This window comes from Carcharhinus amblyrhynchos, chromosome 9 (genome assembly GCF_965287045.1).
Source record: "Carcharhinus amblyrhynchos chromosome 9, sCarAmb.v2.hapA, whole genome shotgun sequence".
NCBI lineage: Eukaryota > Metazoa > Chordata > Chondrichthyes > Carcharhiniformes > Carcharhinidae > Carcharhinus > Carcharhinus amblyrhynchos.
Window position 1 is genome coordinate 57,942,293 of NC_137332.1, and position 26,213 is coordinate 57,968,505.

Genomic DNA, 26,213 nt, shown 5'->3' on the forward strand with positions numbered 1-26,213 from the left:
GGAGTCAGCAGAGTTACAGTTTGAGTGCCGTTGTAGCCCATGCGTAATTCTGAACATTCTTAAAGCCAATTTAGGTAATGCTCACAAAAAAAGTAACACACTCGTGAAAGGTGCAAGTTTCTGTTAGTTGCATTCGTTCAGGAAGACTTCATTTTTTTTAGTATGTAGGTACTAAGTAACCTTTGAAAGTTACCTTGTATCAAAGCATCTAATTTATGACAAAATTAATGACCTGTACACTGATGAAGCTATTAAATGGTGGTTTAATTTTTCAGACCATTAAGTTATTTTAAAATTAGATTACTAACTGGTGGAGGACTGAATTTAGTGTTTATGTAAATTACTTTAGCAGAAACTTGAACTGTAAACTCTGGATAGGATTTTTTTTGGCCCCAAAACTGAATTTTCACCCTTGGATAGTAGCCAAGAGCATGAAGTTAGGCTGATGTTTGTTCATCCTTGATGGAGAGCCAGGCTATTGGGCCCAGTTGCCACTCAAGCTGATGTCAATGAATTCAATCCATACTGGAGATCATGGCTACGTTTGGTCTGTCTGATTGTAGCATAAGAGGTAATGCATTTACGAACTGGGCTATTCATTGGAAGGGGAGGGGAAAAGCATTTTCTTAACATTGAACTATTATTACATTTTATCCAAAACAAGTTTGCAGTTCAGCAGCTTTATATCATTGTTCTTAAACGAATTTTATTCTGTTTATTGTTTTTGCATGTTTGTAATTGTGTATGTTATTATCAACATTCTTGTAAATCAGTTGTGATTTGCCATGAGGTTTTATTTTTGAATTTAAGATTCAAGGAACTTGAGATAAAAGCAACAAGCCAGTTAAAGCCTTGCAAACATGCCCATGTAACAGCCCATTGAAAAAAAAATTCCAGCTTCTTGTTGGGAATCAGGTGATTTTCAAAAGAAGCTGCAGTGTGCTGCCCTTCAACATGCTGATACTTAAAAGGGCAATGGTATGCCAAAAAAAGGCTTGATTCCATGTTTCCCAGAAATTCCGATCGTAGTTGTCTTCGCTGGGGATAGAAGTAATGAATGAGGCAGTTTGAATCGCTGTTGTGAAGAATGTAGTGGTGAGGAAAAGCCCTCCAATTTCAGATAATAATGAGGAATTGGAAATTTTTTTTTCAGTGGAATTTGTAATAATAGCTGATGCAGTTTGACTGGCCAAACTGCTATTATTTCTGGTTGGAAGCATTTGAGAATAAAAATTCAATTTTGACCACTCCTGTCTTGACAGATCTACAGAAACTCAACCATACCAGCCTCATAAATATCCTGGCTGCTAGAGCAAGATGGAGGCTCGGTCTGCTCTGGCGAATAATTTATCTTCTAATTCCCTAAATCATGTTCACCTCCAAGACACAAATCAGGAGTATAATGGAATAAAAGGAAAATACTGCGGATGCTGAAAAACTGAAATAAAAACAGAAAATGCTTAATGAACTCAGCAGGTCTGGCAGCATCTATGGAGAAAGTAGCAGAATTAATGTTTTAAGTTTATCTGATTTTTCAGAGAAATATGACGGGTTATTTAGTTAGGGCATGGAGAAGTTGGAGCCAAATAGAAGGTCAGGTGAGCACAAAGGAGACATTGATAAAGATACCATGGAAATGACCAAGGGAGTATTCATGGTAGTATTAAAGACGAAAGGTGCTGATTGTGGCATAAAGGCAAGATAGCAGAATACGTTAATGAGAGAACAAAGGTCACTGCTCGGTGAGAGAAAACAGAGGACAGATGGCTCTGTGGGAGAGATGGGGGTTTTGTGTCAGGAAAAACAGAACAAAAGAGATCAAGTTTGAGGAGAGATTTCACAGTCTAAAGTCGTTGAACTCATTGAGTCCAGAAGGCAGTAATGTGTTGAATTGGAAAATCACTGGAACATTGTAGCAGGTCAAGAGTAGGCATGTGGGCAAGAGAGCAAGATGGTGAGTTGAAATAGCAAGTGACAGGAAGATTGGATGAACTGAGCGAAGGTGTTCCCCAAAGCGGTGACTTCAATGTTGAGGAGACCACATTGAGTCATAGAACCCTACAGTACAGAAAGAGGCCCTTCGGCCCATCGTGTCTGCACCAAACACAATCCCACCCAGGCCCTACCCCCATATTGCTACATATTATACCCACTAATCCCTCTAACCTATGCATCCCAGAATACGAAGGGGCAATTTCTTAGCATAGCCAAACAACCTAACCTGCACATCTTTGGACTGTGGGAGGAAACCAGAGTACCCGGAGGAAACCCATGCAGACATGAGGAAAATGTGCAAAGTCCGCACAGACAGTGACCTGAGCCGGGAATGGAACCCAGGATCCTGGAGCTGTGAAGCAGCAGTGCTAACTGTGCCGCATTGGGAGCAGTGAATACGGTTGACGAAATTGAAGGAGGTGCAAGTTAAATGTTGCATTGCCTGAAAGGAGTGTTTGGGCCTTGGACAGTGAAGCAGGATGTGGTAAAGGGGCAGGTGTTGCACCTTCTGTGATTGCATGGGAAGGTGTTGGGAAGTGGATGTTGGAGGAGTGGACCAGGGTGTCACTAAGGGAGTGGTCCCTGTGGAATACTGGCAGGGGAGCAGTGGAGGGTGGGGGAAGATGTACTTTGTGGTGGCATCCCATAAATGATATTTAAAAAATCAGTACAGTATTTTCTGATCATGTTAACCATAAAGTCTGCAGCACTTTAAGATGAAAGGTTCACATAACCCACCACCTAATTGTGGGGAATCAGGGGTAGACGATAAATGCTAGCCTTGGTAGCATTCCCATATCCAGGAATCAGTTAAAATTTATGTTCAGACAATTATATTTGGACTTATAACTCTGAAATTTGTGGGATCAATTTCAGGCTTCCAGCAACCTCAGTACAGAACCAGCTCAAGCACCCATAGATATACAATAATACATGTCTGAAATTAAGGTAGCGTAGGAATTGTATGAATAGGAGTGATTGGCATTTTTTATTCGCTTATTGGAAGATTGCATAGAAGATTCTTATCCAGGTGCATTTAGTTTTAAAAGTAACTAAGTATGGGATGCTTTTTTTCCCCTTTGGTGTCTTACTTATAAAGCTGTTCTTCAATGTTTGCCATCTTGCTGTCAATTTCAGATCTTGCTGCTGGGTGATGTACAAGTTACCAGTTATTTATAAAAATTATATGGGATTTGATGTACCATGTGAATGACCTATCTTTGAATAATCAGTTTGAGCATTATCTTGGCATCATGTTACCATTTGAGCTTTGACCTTGTGCACTGAAAGCAAAATCGGAACTCATCATTTGTTTCACAACCTTGCGTTGGGCTGCAAGTAAACATTTTTTTGTTTATTGTCGGTAAAAGCATAGAATGATAAGCAGTTTAATCATGTTCTCTTTTCTGTTGCAATTTGAGTCATGCTCTTCATGTGATTGAAGCCACCTGATACGAAGATAACTATTTTCTTTGTGAACCTTGTATCAGATTCCCTTTCACAATAGCAATATATTCGCAAGATAGACCTCTGTCTAATGTTGAGACGAGGATTTTGTAGGAAATCATAGGCTAAGCAATTCTGAGCACTCCATTTATAGGAAATGGTATTATTAACATAATAGGTTAGAATCCCAAATTACATTAGGAAGCCAGCCTAGACCCTGACAATCCAGATTAAATTCCAAGTCATTTCCCTGCCCGAGTCTCCAGACTATGTATATCTTGCTGTATCCTCTGGCAGTCTTCCTCACGTTCTGCAGCTCCCCCAATCTTTCTGTCATCTGTAGTTTAGTAATCAGAACACCTACGTTTTCCTCCAAATCGTTTTTACATGTGTAACAAACAACAGGAGTCCCAGCACTGATCTCCGGAACATCATTGATCACAGATCTCCACTAAGAAAAACACCCTTCCACTGCTACTGTCTTCTATGACCAAGCCAGTCTGTCCATCTTACCAGCTCACTGTGGATCCCGCATGATTTCACCTTCTGTATGAGCGTGCTATGAGGAACCTTGTCAGAAGCCTTGCTGAAGTCTGCATTGACAACATCCACCACCCTGCCCTCATCAATCATGTTTGTCACTTCCTCAAAAAACCGTATGAGACACATGTCCTCCCCCACACAAAGCCATACTGCCTATCATTAATAAGTCCATATTTTTCCAAATGTGAGTAAATCCTGTCCCTCGGAATCTTCTTCAATAATTTCCCTGCCAATGACATGAATCTCACCAGCCTATAAGTTCCTGGATTATTCATGTTGCCCTTCTTAAACAAACCGTGTTGGCTATTCTTGAGTCCTCTCGGACTTCCGCTGTGACTAAAGAGGATACAACAATTTTGTGCAAGGCCCCAGTTATTTCATCCTTCACCTCCTTTGGTATTTTGGGAAAGATCTAATCAGGTCCTGGGGATTTGTCTACCTTAATGCTTTTCAAAACACCCATCACTTTTATTACATCAACATGCCTTAGAATATCAACATGCACCTTTCTAGACTCACCATCTGGTAGACATGTTAGAATAATAGTGAGAATGATAAAAGGGTCAAGTTAAAACCATTTTCCTTGGGATGGTTACCTTTAATTGATCTAATGTATAAATTTTCAAAATGTAAGTTTTTGAGAGGGTAAACAAAGATTGATTTTGCTGATTGAAAATTTGAAAACGAAGGGAGAATTTATATTTTTGAGTGACATGTTTTGCAGATTATTGGGATAGGGAGTATAACATCTACAGAACAATAAGCATTTGGAAAGAAAATATGAGAACAGAACAGATTAATCAAATGCAAGAATAGGAAGGTGAGATTTTCTTTGATTCCATGTTTTAAATGCAAATGATATTATCGTATTTTAACCTACCAGAGAATACTATTGATTTTAATTCCAGGAAGCATTTTGTACGGGTTGCTTTTAATGTTATTGTATGCAGAGTTAGAATTTAAGGTGCCGTTTTGTTCTCTGGTTGTCTGTTGTTGGTATTTACCCAGTTAATCAATGATGTTGATGTTAAGATGTTCAGAAACGCTGTTGATAAATGTGGAAATTGGATGATTGTAGGTCATAGAAATACTGTTGGTTAAGCTTGTTCCTAAAGATTATCAAAAGGGAAAAGTTTGTTTGCCATTTGCTGAACTTCATGAGGGAGGTGCAGATGAAGGGACTCATTTAATTTTAGCCCATTTAATCTTGATTTCTCAGAATAACAACTTTACATTGCAGCACCCAGCAGTTTCTTGATAATCCTGTGACTTGCAATCAGCCACCCTTTGAGGCAAATGGTTCTAAGTATTGATTTGCTTTTGCATTGCTAAGAAATATGTCCTGAAGACAGTTAAGATTACGGAAAAAATCCATGCTCTGAGCAATTATTCTGCAGTCCATCTGTTTTATTTAAGTTGGTGTTTGGCAAACCAACACCCAATGATGTCTGAAATTAAAACAAATGCCGGAAAGGCCAGCAGTTCTGGCACTGTTTTGTGTTTTTATTTCAGATTTGCAGCATCTGCCAGTCCTTGCTGGATGTCTCCTTGATGCTGTTGTGATCCAAATGTAGAAATTCATATTGTGCGAGTACATAACTGTTGAACACCCTGCTGATGTTGGATTGAAGGGTATCCCAAAGCCAGAAGCGTAACTTGGAATACAGGTCCTTAAATAATGTATTTTGTGATTTTCATTTAATATGAAAGCCAGTGAGGAAATATTAGATCTTGCTGTTAGTGTTCAAATAAAACAATAAGAACATAAGAAATAGGAGCAGGAGTAGGCCATCTAGCCCTTCGAGCCTGCCCCGCCATTCAATAAGATCATGGCTGATCTGTCGTGGCTCAGTTCCACTTTCCCGCCCTCTCCCCATAACCCTTAATCCCCTCGCTTGTCAAAAACCCATCAACCCGCGTCTTAAAAATATTTAGCGAGGCAGCCTCCACCACTTCAACGGGCAGAGAATTCCAGAGATTCACCTTTGAGTGAAGAAGTTCCTCCTCAACTCCGTTCTAAACCGTCCCCCCCTTTATCTTGAGGCTGTGCCCCCTAGTTCTACTGTCCTTTCTGAGCGGGAAGAGTCTCTCCACCTCTATCCTATCCATCCCATTCATCATCTTATACGTCTCAATGAGATCTCCCCTCATTCTTCTAAACTCTAACGAGTACAAGCCTAGTTTATTCAGCCTCTCCTCATTGCTCAACCCCCTCAACTCCAGCATCAGCCTAGTAAACCTCCTCTGCACTCCCTCCAAGGCCAAAATATCCTTGTGTAAGTACGGCGCCCAAAACTGCACACACTACTCCAGCTGCGGCCTTACCAATGCCCTATACAGCCGCAGTAAGACCTCCCTACTTTTATATTCAATCCCCCTCGCTATGAAGGCCAGCATCCCATTCGCAACAATGCACGTGGATGCTGACTGGTGAATGTATCCAGCGGTTATCAATTTTTGCCCTATTTTCCCATCCTTTAACTCAACCCCAGGGTATGCACTCATTGCTAATTGGTTTTTAATACTGAAATCCACAATACAGGACAGAAATCAAATGTGAGACCTTCTGATTTGTATAACTTTGGGGGAAAAAATGTTTAAACGTGATATGCACTAATTGAATTTTAAAGAGAGCATCATGCCCAGTTTTACTCTATGCTCAGTGCAATTACAAGCATGCAGGATTTCTGATTTTCTTTAAGTAGAAAATCAATTTAATTTGGCAGTATTAGGGAGGAGTTCTACATAAGCCTTTAAGCTAATTTGAAATGCTATTAATAGAATTTGTATGGGCTGGAGACCTGGAATAAAACTAGAGCGTGCTGGAGAAATCACATTCACACCCTCAAGGTTAACATTGTAAGTGGGATCTTCCTCAGATGAGCAATCCTACTTGAAATATTTGCCCATCCACATTCATAAGATGACAGGATTGAAAGACCAAATGTGGAAGAGTGGAATTGCTTTTAATCATTATTTCAGGTATCATTACAGATGTTTTTATTTCCTTCTGGCTTAGTACCTCCACAGTTTGCCTAAATGTTAGTGAATCCATAGCACAAAGCAACAAGTATTAGAGCAAAAGGTGAAGTAAAGTTTCTCTTTAAAGCTCAGTTTAATGGAGATGAGATGTTGGGTGATTGTGGTATGGAGGGGAAGAACCTGAACCAGAAGTAGATGAAGCAAACAGTGTTGAAGCTGGGGAAACTAAATAAACACATTGAGGCAGAAAGGAACAAGAAAGCTATGTTGATTAAGGGTGAGAAGACACTGACTTGGAACTTTAATAGCGTGGATATCTTGGGTCAACTGGGCTGTTCCTTGTCCTTTAAAACTATATATGAAAATTATCTGTGATTCATAACCTTAAAATATGGCTGAATATTGAATATTTTCTTTTAGAATGCTGATAGTAAATTTAGTTTTGAAAATTGTGCCATTCCAGACTCAATGTTGCCCTGAAGGCGCCTCAAAGAAGTTTTAAAGTTCTCTTAATTAACCTTTTTTGTTCTAATTATAGAGTAACTTTTGTACCAGAGAATTCCTCCTGTAGGTTTTTGTACAGACTCTATGGACTAGTCTATAACTTTGAATTGAGAACATGTCATTAACTTGGCTAAGATATAATCCTTGTCTTCACATGTACTCCCTTCAGATTGTCTTCCCATCCTCACTTAGCCATAAATTGAATTTGCAATGATGTGATATGTTTTGCTGAGCATTGAAAGGCATTGGTCAAGCTCTGAAAGTGCAAGCCATGAATAATTTTTACAGAAATTACTTTTGTAAATCTTTTGACGAACTCTGAATCAAATTACATAGAATCACAGAATCCCAACATTGCAGATGTAGGCCATTTGCCCCATCAAGTCTGCACTGACTCTCTGACAGAGCATCCTCCCCAGGCTCACCCCTGGCCTATCCCTGCAATGATATGGAGATGCTAGCGTTGGACTGGAGTAGGCAAAGTAAGAAGTCTCACAACACCAGGTTAAAGTCCAACAAGTTTATTTTGTAGCACAAGCCACAAGCTTTTGGAACACTGCCCCTTCATCAGATGAGTGGGAGTTCTGTTCACAAACAGGGCATGTATAGACACAAACTCAATTTACAAGATAATGGTTGGAATGCGAGTCTTCCAGAGTAAGAAAAATAGGCACTAGTTTGGGCACTCTTTGTATTTCTTGTTCCAAATTTGTTGTTGCACGCTGGCCAAGATTATGTCAAGATTTTCTGTATAAAAGTTAGAGGACGATTATTCTGTTAATAAGCTGGTTTTGAGAAGTTACCACGTACAAATAGTCTTAGTTTGCGTTATAGATTGAAACGGTAGCCACCTGACTTCATTTGTCCTTTGTAGGACTTTGTAATTCCTCCAAGATCATCCTTCTGATTTTTTTCCCCTCCTGTTAGTATTACATGATTGGCAACAGCTACTACTTAAACACAATGTAATAAAGATTAAATTTAAGAAGTTACAAAAATTAGGCTAAAGTGGACTGATCATCTTCACTAAAACGCAGGATGAAAAAGTTCCAACAGTGGTTCCAATATCTGAAATATTTGCAATGTTTTTAGTTGATTGAAATTTGATGATTTATCCTGGAATTTCAAAATGCTTTAATTTAATGATTTGACATGGAGATTGGTTGGAGCTGATTGATACTTTGACATTTTATTAAAAATACTAATGAAGTTCAGAACGTTGATGGGAAGTTTATTTTAATTCTTCAGTGCTGAGTCAGATCTTGGTTGGGTCGTTCAGTGTAACCAGCTGCTTAATAGAATATGGAAGGATGAGCACATCTCTATATAGAAGCATTTCTAGCTCTGTTTTAAAAAAAGAAAGTGTAAATGGTAGTGAGCCTGTAATTATATGCATGCTTCTTCCAAATTTGTTTATAGCCTAATAAATATCTGGCAGCAAAACAGTATCCCAGGTTTTGTAGTTGTCATGACAGTGAAACTCAGTGATCATGTAAAATTGTCAGCACCAATTCACCCCTTCTCAATGGGCTCAATGCATTCTATGCCATTTTTGAGCAAGATGTTAGTGAGAGCACACCCTTCACCCCGGAAGCCTTGGCCGAGCCTGTATCCGAGGTCACCATCGCAGATGTCAGAGCAGCCTTCTCAAAAGTCAACCCGCGAAAAGTAACTGACCCAGGTTGGGTACCCGAGCAAGCATCAAGATCCTGCATTGACCAGCTGGTGGGGGGTAATCACAGACATCTTCAACCTCTCTTTAGACCAACCTGAGGTCTCTGCTTCAAGAAGGTGAACTTCGTTCCAATACCAAAGAAAAGATAGCCTTAATGACTATCATCCGGTGGCTCTGACATCCATCATTACGCTTTGAAAGATTATCTGTGGCACGAATCAGTTTAGTCTACTGAGCTTGCCTGGATCCACTACATTTCGCAGATCGCCGCAACAGGTCCACAGCAGACACCTGGATAATAAAAACACCAAGTTAGATTCTTATTTGGTGACTACAGCGCAGCCTTCAACATCATTATTCCTACAAAACTAATTTTTCAACTCCATTCACTGGGACTTGGGCCTCCCTCAGTGACTGGATCCTGGATTTCTTCCCAAAATACACAAAAGATCCTCAGACAGTGTCTTAGACATGGTCTGGGGATTAAGGTGAGAGTACGTGCAATCAATGGGGATAATTGGACATGCATGGGAACCTATTGGAATGCGTGAACTAATCCAAGCAAAGAAGTATTAACCTCTAAAACAAAAATATAAATGTGTAATTCTGCAAGCGAGATATAAAATATACAATATGGAGATACAGGTGTTGGACTGGGGTGGGCACAGTAAGAAGTGTCAATACCAGTTTATTTGGTATCACAAGCTTTCGGAGCATTTCTATTTCATCAGCTAATTGGAGAGTTGGGTTCACAAACAGGGCATATATCGACAGACTCAATTGCAAGATAATGGTTGAAATGTGAGTAATAAGTAATGAAGTCTTTACAAGTACAGACAATGCAGGTGGAGAGAGGAATAATCACAGGTTAAAGAGGTGTGTATTCTCAAGCCAGGACAAGTTAGTTAGATTTTTGCAAATCTGTGTGGGGTTTATGGATAATGTGACATGATCCCGAGATCCCAGTTGAGGCCAACCTTGTGTATGAAACTTGGCTATCAGTTTCTACCTGGTGATTCTGCGTTGTCGTGTGTCTTGAGGGCTGCCTTGGAGGCTGTTTATCTGAAGATCGGAGGCTGAATACCCATGACTGCTGAAGTGTTCCCCATGATGTGGAGATGCTGTCATTGGACTGGGGTAAACACAATACACCAGGTTAAAGTCCAACAGGTTTATTTGGTCACAAATGCTATTAGCTTTCGGGGCTCTGCCCTTCGTCAGGTGAGTGGGGAGTTCTGATCACAGGGCATATAAAGATACATTCAGTTATCAGAGTACTGATTAGAATGTGAGTCTTTATAGCTAATCAAGTCTTAAAGGTGCAGACAATGAGAGTGGAGATAGCATTAAGCTTAGGTTCAAGAGATGTGTATTGTCTCCAGACAGGACAGTAAGTGAGATGTTGCAAGCCATGTGGGTCACAAATAGTGTTCCCGACAGGAAGGGGACACTCTCTCTCTTGCCTGGTGATTGTCGAGCAGTGTTCATTCATCCGTTGTCGTAACATCTGCATGGTCTCAACGCTATACCATGCTTCGGGACATCCTATCCTGCGGCGTATCAGGTCAACAATGTTGGCCAAGTTGCATGAATGATAACAAATAAACCTGTTGGACTTTAACCTAGCGTTGTGAGAGTTCATAAAATGTATGATGCACTGACCACATGGTGACTGGGTCAAATCCACAGATGTCTGGGGAAAATGCAAATCCTTGATTATTCAATCATGAACAATGGAAGCAACCTGGATACAGATTTGGTTGTTACAAAATAACAAAAGGGGCTGCCTAAAACAAATGCTAATTTCCAGACTCAAAGAACTAAGAACAAAAATCAGCCCGGGAAACAGGCCCTTCATCCCAACGAGCCTTTGCCGCCATCTCAACACCACCAGTCCCCCTCTCCACCCACGAACCCTGTCTAATGTTTTATGGCCATCCAGATTGAGGGAATCTGATTTAGGGACAATTTATTCCTGCCAGTCAGCCTAACAGCACATCTTTGGGGTGTGGGAGGAAACCGGAGCACCCAGAGAAAACCCACACAAGCACGGGGAGAATGCACAAACTCCCACAGACACTGGCCCAAATCCATGTGGCTGCACGGCAAACAGTGATAGTCACTGAGCTGTCGTCTTGCCCAGTATCTTGTCCAGTTTAGGCACACACTAATGACATGAAGCACTAGGCCAATCTCAAACAACCAAGAGCAGCCCCAGTACGACCCATCGCGTGTGTGCCCCTTGTTGGACACGAGGTGGACTGACTTAAAACCTGTGAATGAAAAGACTCCCTGAATCACCTTGAGTAATGGAAAGAACCCTAGACATAAGATGACTCATTACTGGTTTTAAAAAAAAAATCTCTCCACCCCCAAGAAAGGTGATTATTTTAAAGAATAATAAATATCTCAAAACCAGGTTAAAATGGTGTTTTGAGATTTCTTACTGTGTGCATCCTAGTAAAACACCACATATCCACATGATTTTAAAGAATCTAAGAGACCCTTTATCAAAAGGGGAACTCATAACTAGCAAACAGAATCCTGCTTAACAAAACATAAACATCTAACCATCCTTTTTTTTTGTTCCCTCAAAATGAACTCCAAAACACTCAACATTCAATTTAAACACCCCCTTATTAACAATTCTGTTCCCCCCCCCCACACACAACATGAAATACCAACATGTATGGGACAGAACAAATACATACTATCCCACCACATCAAACCATTGGTTAAAAACAGACCTGGGACACCAGGGAGGGGCTACAAGAGGAGGGGTCGGGATACGAGTGGGTAGAACAAGAGCCCAGCACACCAAACTGTTCCCCGAAATGGAGGTGGGAGACCAATGGGTGGAACTAGGACAGGAAATACAGGGATGACAGGGTAGAACACAAAGGGTGGGAAATACAAGGACAGTAGGGCAGGCCAGGGGGATCCCAACCTGTACACTGAGGATAGCTTCACCAGGATGAGTACAGGGGATTCCAGGGAAAGTGTAGATGGAGAAGGCAGCCAACACCCCAACCGCACAGCAGCAAGGGAACACCGAAACATGAGACATAGAGGGGGAAAGTGAGGGGACAGGGTTTGCGCAATGAGGGAAAAAACAGAATCTGACTCAGCAACAGACATAAAACTCTCCAGCCAGGGAACGCCCAAAAAAATCTCTCCAGCACACGCACCACTTCGACATCCACCCTAGCCCCCAGAAACAAACCCCCAATCTAATGACCCCCTCTTCCTTGAACACACAACCTCAGCAAACACCTTCCCCCAACTAACCAATACACAGAAGCAGACCATCACCCTGTTTTCGTTTTGTTTTATATCCCCCATCCACCATTTTTCCTTCTGCCACAGAAGGGTACCCTCACCATTCCCACCCCACACAAGAAAAGACTAACACAAACAATATTTAAGAGGAAAAAGGCCCAGAAGACAAAGCAACAAGCCACAAGATGAGGACAAGACATCATGGGGCAACAGTAGTTGGATGTGAGCTGAAAGAAAAGTGGCAGAGCACAAAGAAAAGGGGACCTGTCCCCTCTCTATACAACCCCAAAATCCATCTTTATGCCTTGAAAGATTAACTTTGACACGAATCAATTCTGGCTTCCCAAATTGCCTGGATCTGCTACAGTTCACAGATCACCGCAACAAGTCCACAGCAGACACTATCTCCCTGGCCCTATACTCAACCCCTGGGACACCTGGATAACAAAGATACATATGTCAGACTATTTATTGATTACAGTCCAGCCTTGAACATCATTACTCCTATAAAACTTAGTTCCAAGCTCCATGGCCTGGAGCTCAGCTCCTCCTTCAGCGACTGGATCCTAGATTTCCTAACTCACAGACCACAAGCAGTAAGCATAAGCAACATCTCCATGATCGTCCTCAACACTGGTGCCCCACAAGGCTGTGTCCTCAGCCCCCTACTGTACTACTTGCATACCTATAGTTGTGTGGCCAAATTCCCTTCTAACTCGATTCTCAAGTTTGCTGATGATGTCACCATAGTGGGTCGGATCTCAAACAATGATGTTCTACTTTGTAATATGATCTTTCTCTTCACCCTATCTACGACTATAACACTACATTCTGCCATCTCTCCTTTGCTTCTCTATGAACAGTATGCTTTATCTGTATAGCACTCAATATACAGTGAAAAGTATTGTTTCTTAATACGTGTGACAACAAATCAAATCAAAATAAGCTGCTGAAACCTGCTGCAACGTTTGGAGTCCTACACATGCAGTAAAATACAGAATTCGAAGTTTTATGCTTCCTTGAGGAATATGTTGTTGAGGTTCCCCAAAGTACAATCAAGTGAAAATCACTGGATTGTTAAGAACTAGCCTTTTGAAACTGTTAGCTTTGCTGTAAAACCTTTGAAAAAGTTTTTAACCTTTTTTTTGAATGGAATTTCTTATTGATGTAATAAATTATAATTACAGCTGAAATATTTTTCTTGGCCCGGAGAAGCTAATTTTATATTTGTGGGATGTCCAGTTCCTCCATAATAAATTCCATGGAATTTATTAACTGTAAAAGTTTTTATGGTATTTCAGCACCTATTGTAATCTCGTGCATATATTTCAAAAATTCATTTATTTTGTTCACTTTCTTGGTCACTTTGTTTAATTTTAATTGGTGCATTTGAGTGTTTCACTGTGATCAGCTGACTACTTATCAGGCTTGATGTCATCACTAGTACTGGATGCTTGGAGATTCCCTTACTTTGGTGCCAGATTCAAACTTATGTTGAGAAAGACTATATCCCTAGTGGAGTTGAAACCCAAGATCTTTGAAGTCAATGGTTGAGTATTGGCGCTTCAGCCCTGACAATGAAATCTGGACCATTAGCTTGAGGGGTTCTAAGGAAGGAGGGGAAAGTGAGGAGCAAGGAAGAACAATTTGAAGTAGAGATCTGTATGTCACACCATCAGATATTAGCTTGAAATGTACATGATGTTTGACAGGTAATTACATAAGCCTGGAATAAAAATAACTTGAATTTGTATAGCATTTTCCATAACTTCAGTGTGACCCAAGGTACTTTACAGCTATTGAAATACATTTGAAGTGTTATTACTACTGTATTGTAAGAAACGCAGCACTCAATTTTTGCATAACAATGTCTGACAAACGCCTATGAGATGATGACCCAAATAGACTGTCCATTAGTGATGTTGGGTGATTAAGAGACAGACAAGAACTGCTCCATTCTTTTGAATAGTACCTTGGTATCTTTTGCTTCTGCTCGAGTGGGATGAAAAAGCCTTGGTTTAATGCCTCATGCAAAAGATTGCATCATTGACAGTGCAGTACACCCTTACTGTACTGAGTGTCTGTCTGGACCTTGTGTTCAAACCTGTGGAGTGGGAAAAGAATACAAGAAGTAGGAGCAGGGGTGGACCATTTAATCCTGGAGTTTTTTTTTTCCACTGTTAAATACATTTATGCCTGATCTTGGCTTCAACTTCACTTCCTGCTGGCTCCCCATACCCCAAGATTCCATGAGGCAAATCTGTCTATTGCATCATTAAATATATTCAATAATGGAGCATTCACAACCTTCTGAGATAGACAGTTCCAAAGATTTGCAAGTCTTCTTAGTAATTTCCCCTCATCTCAGTCTGAAATGATTGACCCTTATCCTGAGACTGTGTCTTGTTTCCTGATTTCCCCAACCAGATCTCTTGTTAACCCTGTGAAGCCCTCTCAGAATCTTGTATGTTTGAGTTAGATCACCTCTCATTCTTCTTAACTCCAGCGAACATAGGTCTGATTCACTCATCCTCTCAGAGGTCAACCCTCTCATCCCAGTGGCACACCCAAGTCTCTCTGGGCATGAATATTTACACATTTTGTACTTTTTAAAACAAAGTAACCTCAGTTCCCCACATTATACTCCATTTACCATCTTATGCCTACTCAACTTGTCTACACTTTTTATTTTTGCAGCTTATCTTTCCTACCAGCTTGTATCATCAGCATTGAATGCAAACTTGGATATATTACGCCTTGCATGAACCCAGGTCATTAATATGGATTGTAAATAGCTGAACCCACAACTTCCTATCTTGAACCAAATCTGACACCTGAATAAAGTGGCTATGGAAGTGTTTTTTCATTTGATTTATTGTTACCTGTAGTGGGATACAGTGCAAAATATTGTTTCTTGCCCATTATATAGTTCATTAAGTACATAGGGGAAAAGGAAAAGATATGGTGAAGGATATGGTGTTGCAGTTACAGGTAGGACAAAGAGAAAGATCAGCTGAATACATGATAGAACCATTCAACAGCCTGGCAGCAGGGAAGAAGCTGTTCTTGAGTGTATAATCTCAGACTTTTGCATTTTTTTCCAAGCGGAAGAAGGTGGAAGAGAGTGTGGGGCCCTTGATTATGCTGGCTGCTTTCCTGAGGCATCAGGAAGTGCCTGGTGTCTTCCTCACAATTTACCTTTCCACCTAGCTTTCTATCGCCAGCATTTGAATACAAATTTTGATACGAAATTAGGTTTTGAAGAAGACAATTTACAGTTTGTTCTTTGACAATTATGGAATCTGATTTTTTTTTTAATAGAGTCCAGTTTCTGGTCTCAGACTTAGTGGTATCCCAAGATGGAAGATCTGTGACGTATTGAATAAGGGATAAACTCCCTGTATGAAACTTGCCAGGTTGAATCGCTCATTATAAAATCCCTGCTGCCCCAGTGGTAGTTATTATTAGTTCGATTTTTGTGCTAAATCACACTGGCCATGATCTTCTAGATCAGGGAGCAAGGATGCCTGTCTTTTCAGCGATTTATCTTAAGGTAAATGGAATGAAAAGATGGATGCTTGCTAATAAAAGACATAGACTAGACAGTAAATGTGAACAAGAAATCTGTGACAGTTTGTGTGCTCTTGGTGTCTCATTTACAGTTATGCACAAGAATTGAGAGCTGGATTTGTCTGCACAGATCAACTTGTCTTTGGTAACTGGAAGCTGTGTGGCATAATTGATTGTTTTGTTCTTTAATATTCAGTAAATTCAATACATGGATTTTCAATCTTTGCTTGGCTTTAGTTCTGTTTTGCTGTAGAGCCACGAGTGCAACCAGATTACATTAGCAATAAGTAACATTTGGAGATTTAATAACTCCTGTTTCAGTCAGATTGAGGTAAGGGGTAGAACATTGAATTGCAATAAAGTGAAAACATTTTACAGAAATCTTTTTGAGTTGGATACAACAATGAAAAACTGAAAGATGCCCAATACAAAATGCCCTAGAGTTGAGAAAAAGTGAAAGGTTTCATTTGTTTTTTTAAACAGCCTGGGGGAAAATCTAACTTGGGCAGAAGGTTGTGTCATGAGTCTTGATTATAATGCAGATGGGCAGCCGTGCTCGAGTGAAATGGCAGAAGTGATGTTAGCATGAAACAAGGAGGATTATGAACACGTTGAATGGTGCAACAGGCTCAGTAGGCTGTATGGTCTTCTGCAATTTCTTGAGATCCTGTATGAGAAATCATTACGCTTAAAAGGCCATTATTTAGAATTGGACATGCAAAAAAAAATGGCAGTGGAGCAGGCAGCATTAGATTCAAGAAGGCAGAAAGACACTTAAGAATATTTTCTGAAATTTAGTTAGAAGTATTGTTTGTTTTGCATGTGAATTGTTTCAACTATTCTGAGCAGCATTTCCTTTCACTCTCTCCTCTTCACAATTCAATCTTTCCTGGTGAAACTTACTTGAGTTTTTTAAAGTATTTTTGTTTCCTTTCAGGAAGAATAGATGCTGAGCATGTGATCAGTAAAAAGCTGCAGCTCAAGCAAAAGGCTGAGGTAAGCTTTCCAATACCTTGATTAAATGGAGTTCCAACATAGTTGACTTTTAACTGTTTTCCTCTTGACCAGAAAAATTTAATGCAAATATCCATGACTTTGCTTAGCCAGTTGTATTCAGATTTGCTGTTTCTATGTTTCGGTAATTCAGTGTTGTTAAAAGAATTTGTTCATTTTCTGGTGTTCAAAGTACAGTATGTGTTGAAAGTTGTTTCAGTTCTTCAAGCAAGTGGCTTTTGAATAAATGCAGTCACATACGCCAAGCGTTGAGGTTTGTTTTGTTGACGTACTGTTAATGATTGAGAAGTTGTAAAAACAGTCTGATGCAAAATAAAATTCAGAAGTGACCATAGTGTGCAGTGGTCATAGAGGCAGCATGGTGGCACAGTGCTTAGCACTGCTGCCTCAAAGCGGGTTCAATTTCAGCTTTGGGTGACTGCATAGAGTTTTTATGTTCTCCCTGTGTTTCTTCCAGGTGCCCTGGTTTGCTCCCACGCTCCAAAGTTGTGCAGATTAGATGGATTGGCAGTGTTAAATTGGCCCTTAGTGTCCCAAGATGTGTAGGTTAGAGGGATGTGTGGTGTAAATATGTAGGGATGTGGCTTGGATAAGATGCTTCCTTGGACAGTCAGTGAAGACTTGATGGGCTGAATGGCCTCCTTCTACACTGTAGGGATTCTGTGGTTGTGTATTTGTGCTGCATCTCCTTCCAGCCAGGCAAACAAAGAAGTTCTGTGATCATCAAGGATATTGGAGGATGAAGGTGGCAGTATCTGTGGTATTTAAATTGTCTTCAGGTAGCGTCAGTTTCTGGGGTCACCCAGAGCCACAAACCATTGCATTTGATCTCTGGTATTAAAATATTGTACAAATATAAGTGCTGATCCAGTGTTTTCTTCAATGATCTTTGCCTCCGCAGCTCATGTTCATCTCATCTTTGTGATGGCAAGTGGCATCTATAAAGGGTTGTGATTTTTTTTCCATGATGTAGGTTGATTTTTTTTAAGAATTCTGTTAATGGGATGAGAGTATCACTGGTGAGGCTGACATGTGTTGTCCATTCCTAATTGAGGAGGTGGTGGTGAGCTGCTGCCTTGAACTGCTGTAGTACATCTGGTTTATCCTTCAGACTGCTGGATTTGTTGTGATCCAGAATTTTGACCCAAAGTAGTGAAGGAACAGTTAGGTAGTGTGTGGCTTGTTGAGGAACTTCAAGATGGCAGTGTTCTCATGTGTCTCATGCCCTTGTCCTTCTCAGTCATAGGGGTCATAGGTTTGGAAAGTGCTGTTGAAAGGGCCTTGGAATTGCTGCAGTGTGCCTTGTAGATGGTACATACTGTTACCACTGTGTGTCAGTGGTGGAGGGAAAGAATGGCATCCCATCCATAAGCAGTCAAGTGGGTTGCTTTCTCCTTGGTAGCGCCAAGCTTGTTGGAGCACCTGTCATCCAGACGAGTGGAAGTGTTGACTTTGCATTGTAAATGATGGACAGGCTCTCAAAAGTCAGGAAGTGCATTAATTCATGCAAATCTTCCAACCTCTGACCTCTTACAGCCCCAGCATTTATAAACAGTTCTGTCTCTAGTCAATGGTAATTTGCAGATTGTTGATAGTGGAAATGTCAATTATGGTAATGCCATTACTTGTCAAGGGGAAGTGTTTGGAGGTGGCTATTGTCCACTTGTGTAGTTTGAATATTGCTAATCAGTTGAAAATTGTTTTATCTGCCATAGTCACTAATATTGACTTGCTCAGTCCATCACTATAAATATGGTACATGAAATTTGCGGAACTGGATGAGGTTCGCACAGTGGTTAGCACTGCTGCCTCAGGGCCAGGGACCTGGGTTTGATTCCAGCCTTGGGTGACTGTGTGCAAATCCAACACACACATTCTTCTTGTGTCTACATGGGTTTCCTCTGGGTTGCTTTGGTTTCCACCCATTGCCCGAAGATATTTAGGTTAGATGCGTGGGGTTATGGGGACAGGGCAGAGCAGTGGGGCCTGAATAAGATACTCTGGTGCAGTCTTGATCGACCAAATGGTGGCCTCCTGCACTGTAGGGATTCAAAAGTCAGTTGGCTCAATTTGTCTCTGCCGATACTTTCCATGAATGTGCTTCCGTTCAATTCAGCTAATTTCACTCTCTTGATATATCCTTTCTTCATGTACTTTTCTAAATATATCTGCGCTATTCCTGTGAACCACACGTGGTAGTTATTTTCACATTTTCACTATTGAGTAACGACATTTCTCATGAATTACTCCTCTGTTAAAACTTCAGCTTAAATGTTTACATTCCAAAAATGGTTACTGCGTTGGTTAGGTGTCTGTAGCTGGAATGTGAACACAACCAAATTTTCTCTGTCTTGTTGACTTGACAGTATGAATGTGAGGCTGATTGAAATCTGAGACAACATATGATAGTTCTGTGGAGGAAAAGGCACTTTGTCTTTTCCCCTGCCTGATTGAGAAAGAGACACTTACACCTCTTTAAGAATAAGGTCTCTTCTGCTGGATGTTGCCTGCGCTAGAGGGTTTCAGCTGTGAAGCGAGGTTGGTTAGGCAGGGGTTGTTTTTCTTAGAGCACAGAAGGCTGAGGGGAAACCTGATTGAAATGTACAAAATTATGAAGAACGTAGATAGGGAGAAACTTTTCCTCTTAGAGGAGTCAATAACAGGTGGCAGGAGATTTAGAAGGAATGTGAGGAAAAGCATTCCCACCCACAAGGTGGGGGAATCTGGAACGCTCTGCAATAAAGGTGGTAGACGCAGGAATCCTCAATGTTTAGGAAGCATTTAGAAGTTTAAAATTTGTTTGTTAGTCACAAGTAAGGCTTATATTAACAGTGCAATGAGGTTACTGTGAAATTTCCCTAGTCGCCACACTGTGGTGTCTGTTCAAGTCAATGCATCTAACCAGCATGTCTTTTAGACTGTGGGAGGAAACTGGAGCACCTGGAGGAAATGTTTGCAGACACGGGGAGAATGTGCAAACTCCCCACACAGTGATCCAAGCTGGGACTCAACCTGGTTCCCTGGCACTGAGGCAACAGTGTTAACCACTGTGCATCATGTGGCCTTTGTATGCTATGGTATTTCAAGTGCCAGCAAATGGGATTAGAATAGATAGGTGCTTGATGACTGATGCAGATGTGATGGGCTGAAGGACCTCTTTCTGTGCTATAAAACTCTGATTCTGTGCTGGAAATTGATCTAAGCAAATTGAGGCCGAAGAAACAGATTTTCTGTCAGAAAATTTGAGTGCTGAAGGGCGTCCACTGTAATCCTTGACTGCTCAAGGACTGCATAATTGGAAGCACTGACAAAATGTCTCAACACTACAATAGCACTCAGTAAATGTTGCAAAGAAATAGAGAGGAAGATGGGGAGACTGTGGATTTCTCTGATATCACTGATCCGTGTAGCAGTGCTGGCATCTATACTGACTAATGTCAAACAAATTTGACCCTTGGGCTTTGGTTCCTATCTCTCTCTCCTCCATTTTTCTGTTTCTGATTTTCTCTGCAAATGTGCTGATCCACAGTCGTCATTTTTGTCCGCTATCACGTGTAGAGATTGTCATTGTCATTGTATGCACATTGTCAGACAAGAAACAAGAAAATAGTCAGATAACAAACAAGTACTATCTTCAAAGTAACTTTGTTCTTATGAACTCCAATATGTGTTCAACTTGGTGCAGGATGGACATTAATTTTTAAAAACTATCTATTCTTCTATTGATGTGTATTATATTTCTAGCTTGCATTAATCTTTTTAGTCAACTTTTGAAAAGACAGCTTAATAGGCAAATGAAGGTGAATGAGGCTTTCCTGAAATGCATGTGGACCCAACCTGAAACTGTGGCTTAACTTTGTTAAGTCTGCCATTTGCAAAATGAGAGGATGAATCTAAATGTTGTAGAGCTGGAGGTACAGTGATACTGGATAGGTTAGAAATAAATAGAAAATATGTTTGTACTGTTCAAAGATAGCAGCCACCTGTTTCAGTTGGAACGTATCTGTGTTGCTGAGGGAAGCTCTGGTGGAGCGTTAAGTTCTGACAATAATCCTTTAACCCTCTTTGAATATTCCTATGATTCCAGAGGACTAGAGAATTGCAAATGATGCAGCCCTGTTGGAAAAAAAAGGAAGATAAATCTGCTATTGCAACCAATCAGCCGAACTTCAGTGTTGGGAAAGCTACCAGAGATTGTCAAGGGCAAAATGAATCCTTACTTGAAGCATGGGTTAACAAGGGGCAGGCAGCGTGAATTTGTTGAAGGCAATTTATGTTTCACAAACTTGATTCTGCTCTTTGAAATAATAAGTGTTAATCAAGGTGGAATAATTGATATGTGCACTCGCAAAATGTATTTGCTAAACTACCTTGTGACAGATGAATTTTGAAAATAGAAGCACATAATGTCAAAATGATAATGGTAACGTGGGCATGATATGGGCTAAGGGTTAGTCAGCAGACACAAGTGGTGAAGGGATATTCTTCTGACTGTGGATAAGAGGGTTTGGGTCTGTCAGGATTAGGACCATTACTTTCTTTTTACATATATTGAGAACATTACTTTTCCTATTGTGTATATAAATGATTTGGACTTGGGTGCAGGGTGTACAATGCTGAAGTTAGTTGGTAATACAAACCTTAGCAATGAAGTAAATAGTGAACATAGTAGTAAAAGATTTTAGGAGAACATAGACTAGTGAAATCGGTGAACAGATTCATTTGGATTCGTGTGAGTGATGTACTTGGGAGAAATGGCATTGAGAGACTGTGTAATCTAAATTATACTATTTGAGGTGAGTTGGTGTTTGTAAATCTTTTATGAATGGCAGGAAATGTTGATGACTTGAATAAGTGTATGTGACACTTGAATTTGTAAATGGGGCCTTTTGGGACCAGATCAAAGTCCCAAAGTATGTTATGAAGTAAACCTAGACTCAAACATTTCTGACTTTGGCTTGAGGTATTTGGCTCCAGGTATAGAATCCCTACAGCGCAGAAGGAGGTCAATTGAGTTTGCACTGACCACAGTCCCACCCAGGCCCTATTCCTGTAACACCACATATTACCCTGCTAATCCCCCTGACACTAGGGTCAATTTAGCATGGTCAGTCAACCTAACCTGCACATCTTTGGATTGTGGGAGGAAACCGGAGCACCAAGAAGAAACACATGCAGACATGGAGAGAGGCTGCAAACTCCACACAAACAGCGACCTGAGGCTGAAGTTGAACTCGGGTCCCTGGTGCTTATGAGGCAGCAGTGCAAACCAATGTGCCACCGTGCTGCCCAAATGATTCAATTGGTCCATTAGGAAGCTTTAATGAAAACAAACTTTCTTTAAGACCACGGTTACAATATAACAAAAATAATTATCACAACTTTTACCAAATTAAATACTTAAACATTCTCCCTGAGCCTGCATGGGTTTCCACTGGGTGCTCTGGTTTCCTCCCCACAGTACAAAGATGTGCAGGTTAGATTGATTGACCTTGCTAAATTGACCCTTGGTGTCTGGGGGTTAGCAGGGTAAGTAAAAGTGGTCACAGGGTGGGATTGTGGTTGGTGCAGACTTGATGGGCCAAATGGCCACCACCTGCATTGTAGGGATTGTATGATACATGGTTGAAAAAGTATATTCTTGTACATCCAGACAAAGACTTTATCCTACACTAAATTAACAATTTCACTTTGACAACTTCGGGCATCCCATTCCTACACTAGTTTAACTCTAATTATTTCCAAGTTGTGTGGCATAAAAGATAAATATCTTTATACTACAGTTGTTAGATTTCACATTTCCTCCAGGTCTGCATCTGAAAGATATCTAGGTGCTGTAATTTTAAAATCTCCTGATGCTTTCGACCAGTTTACTTATTCCAATGTTTTACCCCTGTGCCCTTATTTGCAAGATGGACAAAGAACAAACACAAGTAAAGGTTCAACAAGTTTATTAACAATAACACTACGAACCCTAAATTTCCCACATAAGGGGATACCCCAAAATCAGATATACTACCTGCAAAGATGGTTTGGTTAAAACTGCAGGCTCGATTCTCTGAGCCCCTCTGGTCTGTTGTCACGAAGGTGAGTCTCGATGGTAGCTTCTTCCTTCCTTCCTTCTCTGGTCAGTCTTCCGAATGATCAAGGGTCGCCTCCTTCATCGGGTCTTCTCGAGTCTTCACTCCTGGTGTCTGAAAGTGTGTTCCTTTATCTCTCCTGCCTGCTTGCCTTTCCAGAAACTTCTCTTGCTTCTGGCCAATGAGGTCCCAGGAGGGGGTTCCAATACCCAGTGGGTTTCTTGATGTCTGCCTGACAGGACACCAGGGTCTGCCCCCAGGTGTCCATCTTCATGCTGCTTACATGTAACCTGTTATCAGATTAAGCCAACTGCAGGAACTTGCGGTGACAAAGTCTGGCCCCATCTGGGCTTCTAACAATAGGCTGGTGCATTGATCTCCTGCTTAGTATCAGTAGGATGCAGGGGAGATTGATGAATCAGGCCCAGACATGTTTGTGTGTTGTACAACTGGCCTGCGTGAGGTTTGACTCTGTTTGATTTTTAATATGCCCAATTCTTTAATTTAGGATATCTAATTTTATCAGCCTTAAAACTAGGCCCTGTTTATGTTACACAGGCCATCTGTCTGACTTAAGATTTCTACACCTTTCAAGCAAAACAATTCTTGTCTCAGACTCATGATTCTGTGTGTGGGGCTTGTGACTTCTTTGTGGCTCAACCTGGTCACGTGGTGTTGCAATGATTTGCTCTGTACTGTATGTCTCTCTGCTTGTTCCTTGTCAAATCCCCTGCTGGAAGAGGGTGTAGTTCCAGCTTTTCTGGTTCGGGCAGTTAACTATAGACAGTATATTTGTCGTATACAGTATTAGATTTATAACAGCTAATTTTGCAGAGTATTACAACGAAAACCATTCAGCATGTGCAATATTTCAAAGTTTGTAACAGTACTTCACCGTGTATCACCATTTCATCACATTTGACAGAATATTTTAAATTTTAAGTCTACTTTTATTGTATGCTTTCCTGAGATATGCGTCCAAAAGTATTCTTGTATGTGCTTCTGTGCCCTACAGATTATGGAGTTGTGAAATTGTGCATATATTGCTGGAAGTCAATTAGAACCTTTATTACTGTAATAGATGAGTGGAAGTTGTATCCCTGTTCTGTGCACCAAAAAATTAGCCTTAGTCGCCATCTTTTCCCCACATGCATGTGGTGTTACCTCTGATATGGTTCCTATATTCAAGAAAGGGGGTGGAGATAGCCCAGGAAATTATCGACCGGTGAGTCTAACCTCAGTGGTTGGTAAGTTGATGGGGAAGATCCTGAGAGACAGGATTTATGAACGTTTAGAGAACTATAGTATGAACAAAAATAGTCAGCACTGCTTTGTCAAAGGCAGATCGTGCCTTACGAGCCTGGTTGAGTTTTTTTGAAGATGTGACTAGACACATTGACGAAGGAAGAGCGGCAGATGTGGTTTATATGGACTTCAGCAAGGCATTCGATAAGGTCCCCTATGCAAGGCTTATTGAGACAGTGAAGGGGCATGGGATCCAAGGGGACATTGCTTTGTGGATCCAGAACATGCTTGCCCACAGAAGGCCAAGAGTGGTTGTGGATGGGCCTTTTTCTGCATGGAGGTCAGTCACCAGTGGAGTGCCCCAGTGATCTGTTCTGGGGCTGTTGCTGTTTGTCATTTTGATAAATGACCTGGATGAGGAAGTGGAGGGATGAGTTGTTAAGTTTGCTGATGACACGAAAGTTGGAGGTGTTGTGGTTAGTTTGGAGGGATGTCAAAAGTTGCAGCAAGACATAGATGGGATGCAAGACTGGGTGGAGAAGTGGAAGATGGACTTCAACCCGAATAAGTGTGTAGTGATTCATTTTGACAGGTCAAATGGGGTGAAGGAATATAATATTAAGGGTAAGACTTAGTGTGGAAAATCAGAAGGATCTTGGGGCCCGGGTCCATAGGACTCTCAAATCGGCTTTGCAGGTAGAGGATGTGGTTAAGAAGGTGTATGTTGTACTGGCCTTCGTCAATCGAGGAATTGAGTTTAGGAGTCGGGAGATAATACTACAGCTTTACAAGACCCTGGTCTGACCCTGCTTGGAGTACTGTGCTCAGTTCTGGTCACCTCATTACAGGAAGGATGTGGAAGCCATTGAAAAGGTGCAGAGGAGATTTACAAGGATGTTGCCTGGATTGGGTGGCATGCCTTATGAGGATAGGTTGAGAGAGCTCGGTCTTTTCTCCTTGGAGAGATGAAGGATGAGAGGTTACCTGATAGAGGTGTATAAGATGTTGAGAGGTATTGATTGGGTGGATTCTGAGGCTTTTTCCCAGGGCGAATAGATGGGACTTAGTAGGTTTGAGGGTTATAGGTAAGCCTAGTATGTAGACATATGCTCGACGCCACTTGTGGGCCGAAGGGCTTGTTTGTGCTGTAGTTTTTCTATGTTCTAAGCAATGCCATGTCAATAATGGCAGTTTTCACATATACCACAATGATACAGTTCTACCTCCCCTCCAACTTGATCAATTCAACTCCGCTGTGCTGTTAGACTGCTTGTTCAACTTCCAGTCTTCAGTAAGATGCTATTTTCTCGCAACATGTGAAATTATCATGGAGGAAGTAGAAGTGGTAGAGACATTGATGAAACACTTTTGTTGTCATCACTGTAGAAGGCACTAATCATATAGCAGACATAGTGAGGAATGCAAGGTAGTTGACAATCAGAAAATATTAAAGAAACTTAAGATACTCAAAGCTGACATCCCCAAGATCTGATGGCCTACATCCTCTGATTCTCTGAAAGAGATGGTAGATACACTGGTTATGATTTTCCAAAATATCTCAGCTTCTCGGAAGTTGGTAAATTCCAAGAAATCAATGGTCGGAATAGGAGCAGGCCACTCAGTTCATTGAGCCCACTGCTCTATTCAGTAAGATTTTGACTGAACGGTTTGTGGCTTTCACGGCACTTTGGTCTCTGATTTCCCACCCCTTCCTACTGCATACCCTTGATTTTCCTTCCTCATCAAAATCTAACTTGAGCCTTGAATATATTTGATAACCCAGCCTCTACTGTTCATTGGGAAAGATAATTCCAAAGGCCAACCGGCCTCAGAAAAAAATTTCTCACTGCCGTCTGAAGTGGGAGAACCCTTATTTTGAA

At 40.9% G+C, this 26,213-nt stretch overlaps 1 protein-coding gene across 2 annotated transcripts in view; it reads left to right on the forward strand.

Moving 5' to 3' along the window:
• The window catches only part of soat1 (sterol O-acyltransferase 1), a 60,295-nt gene that overhangs the window by 10,866 nt on the left and 23,216 nt on the right, over nucleotides 1-26,213 (forward strand). For both annotated transcript variants that reach the window (XM_080195748.1, XM_080195749.1), the window contains exon 3: nucleotides 16,932-16,990. In XM_080195748.1, coding sequence (XP_080051874.1) covers nucleotides 16,932-16,990 — 59 coding nt within the window. The remainder of the gene's footprint in view (nucleotides 1-16,931; nucleotides 16,991-26,213) is intronic.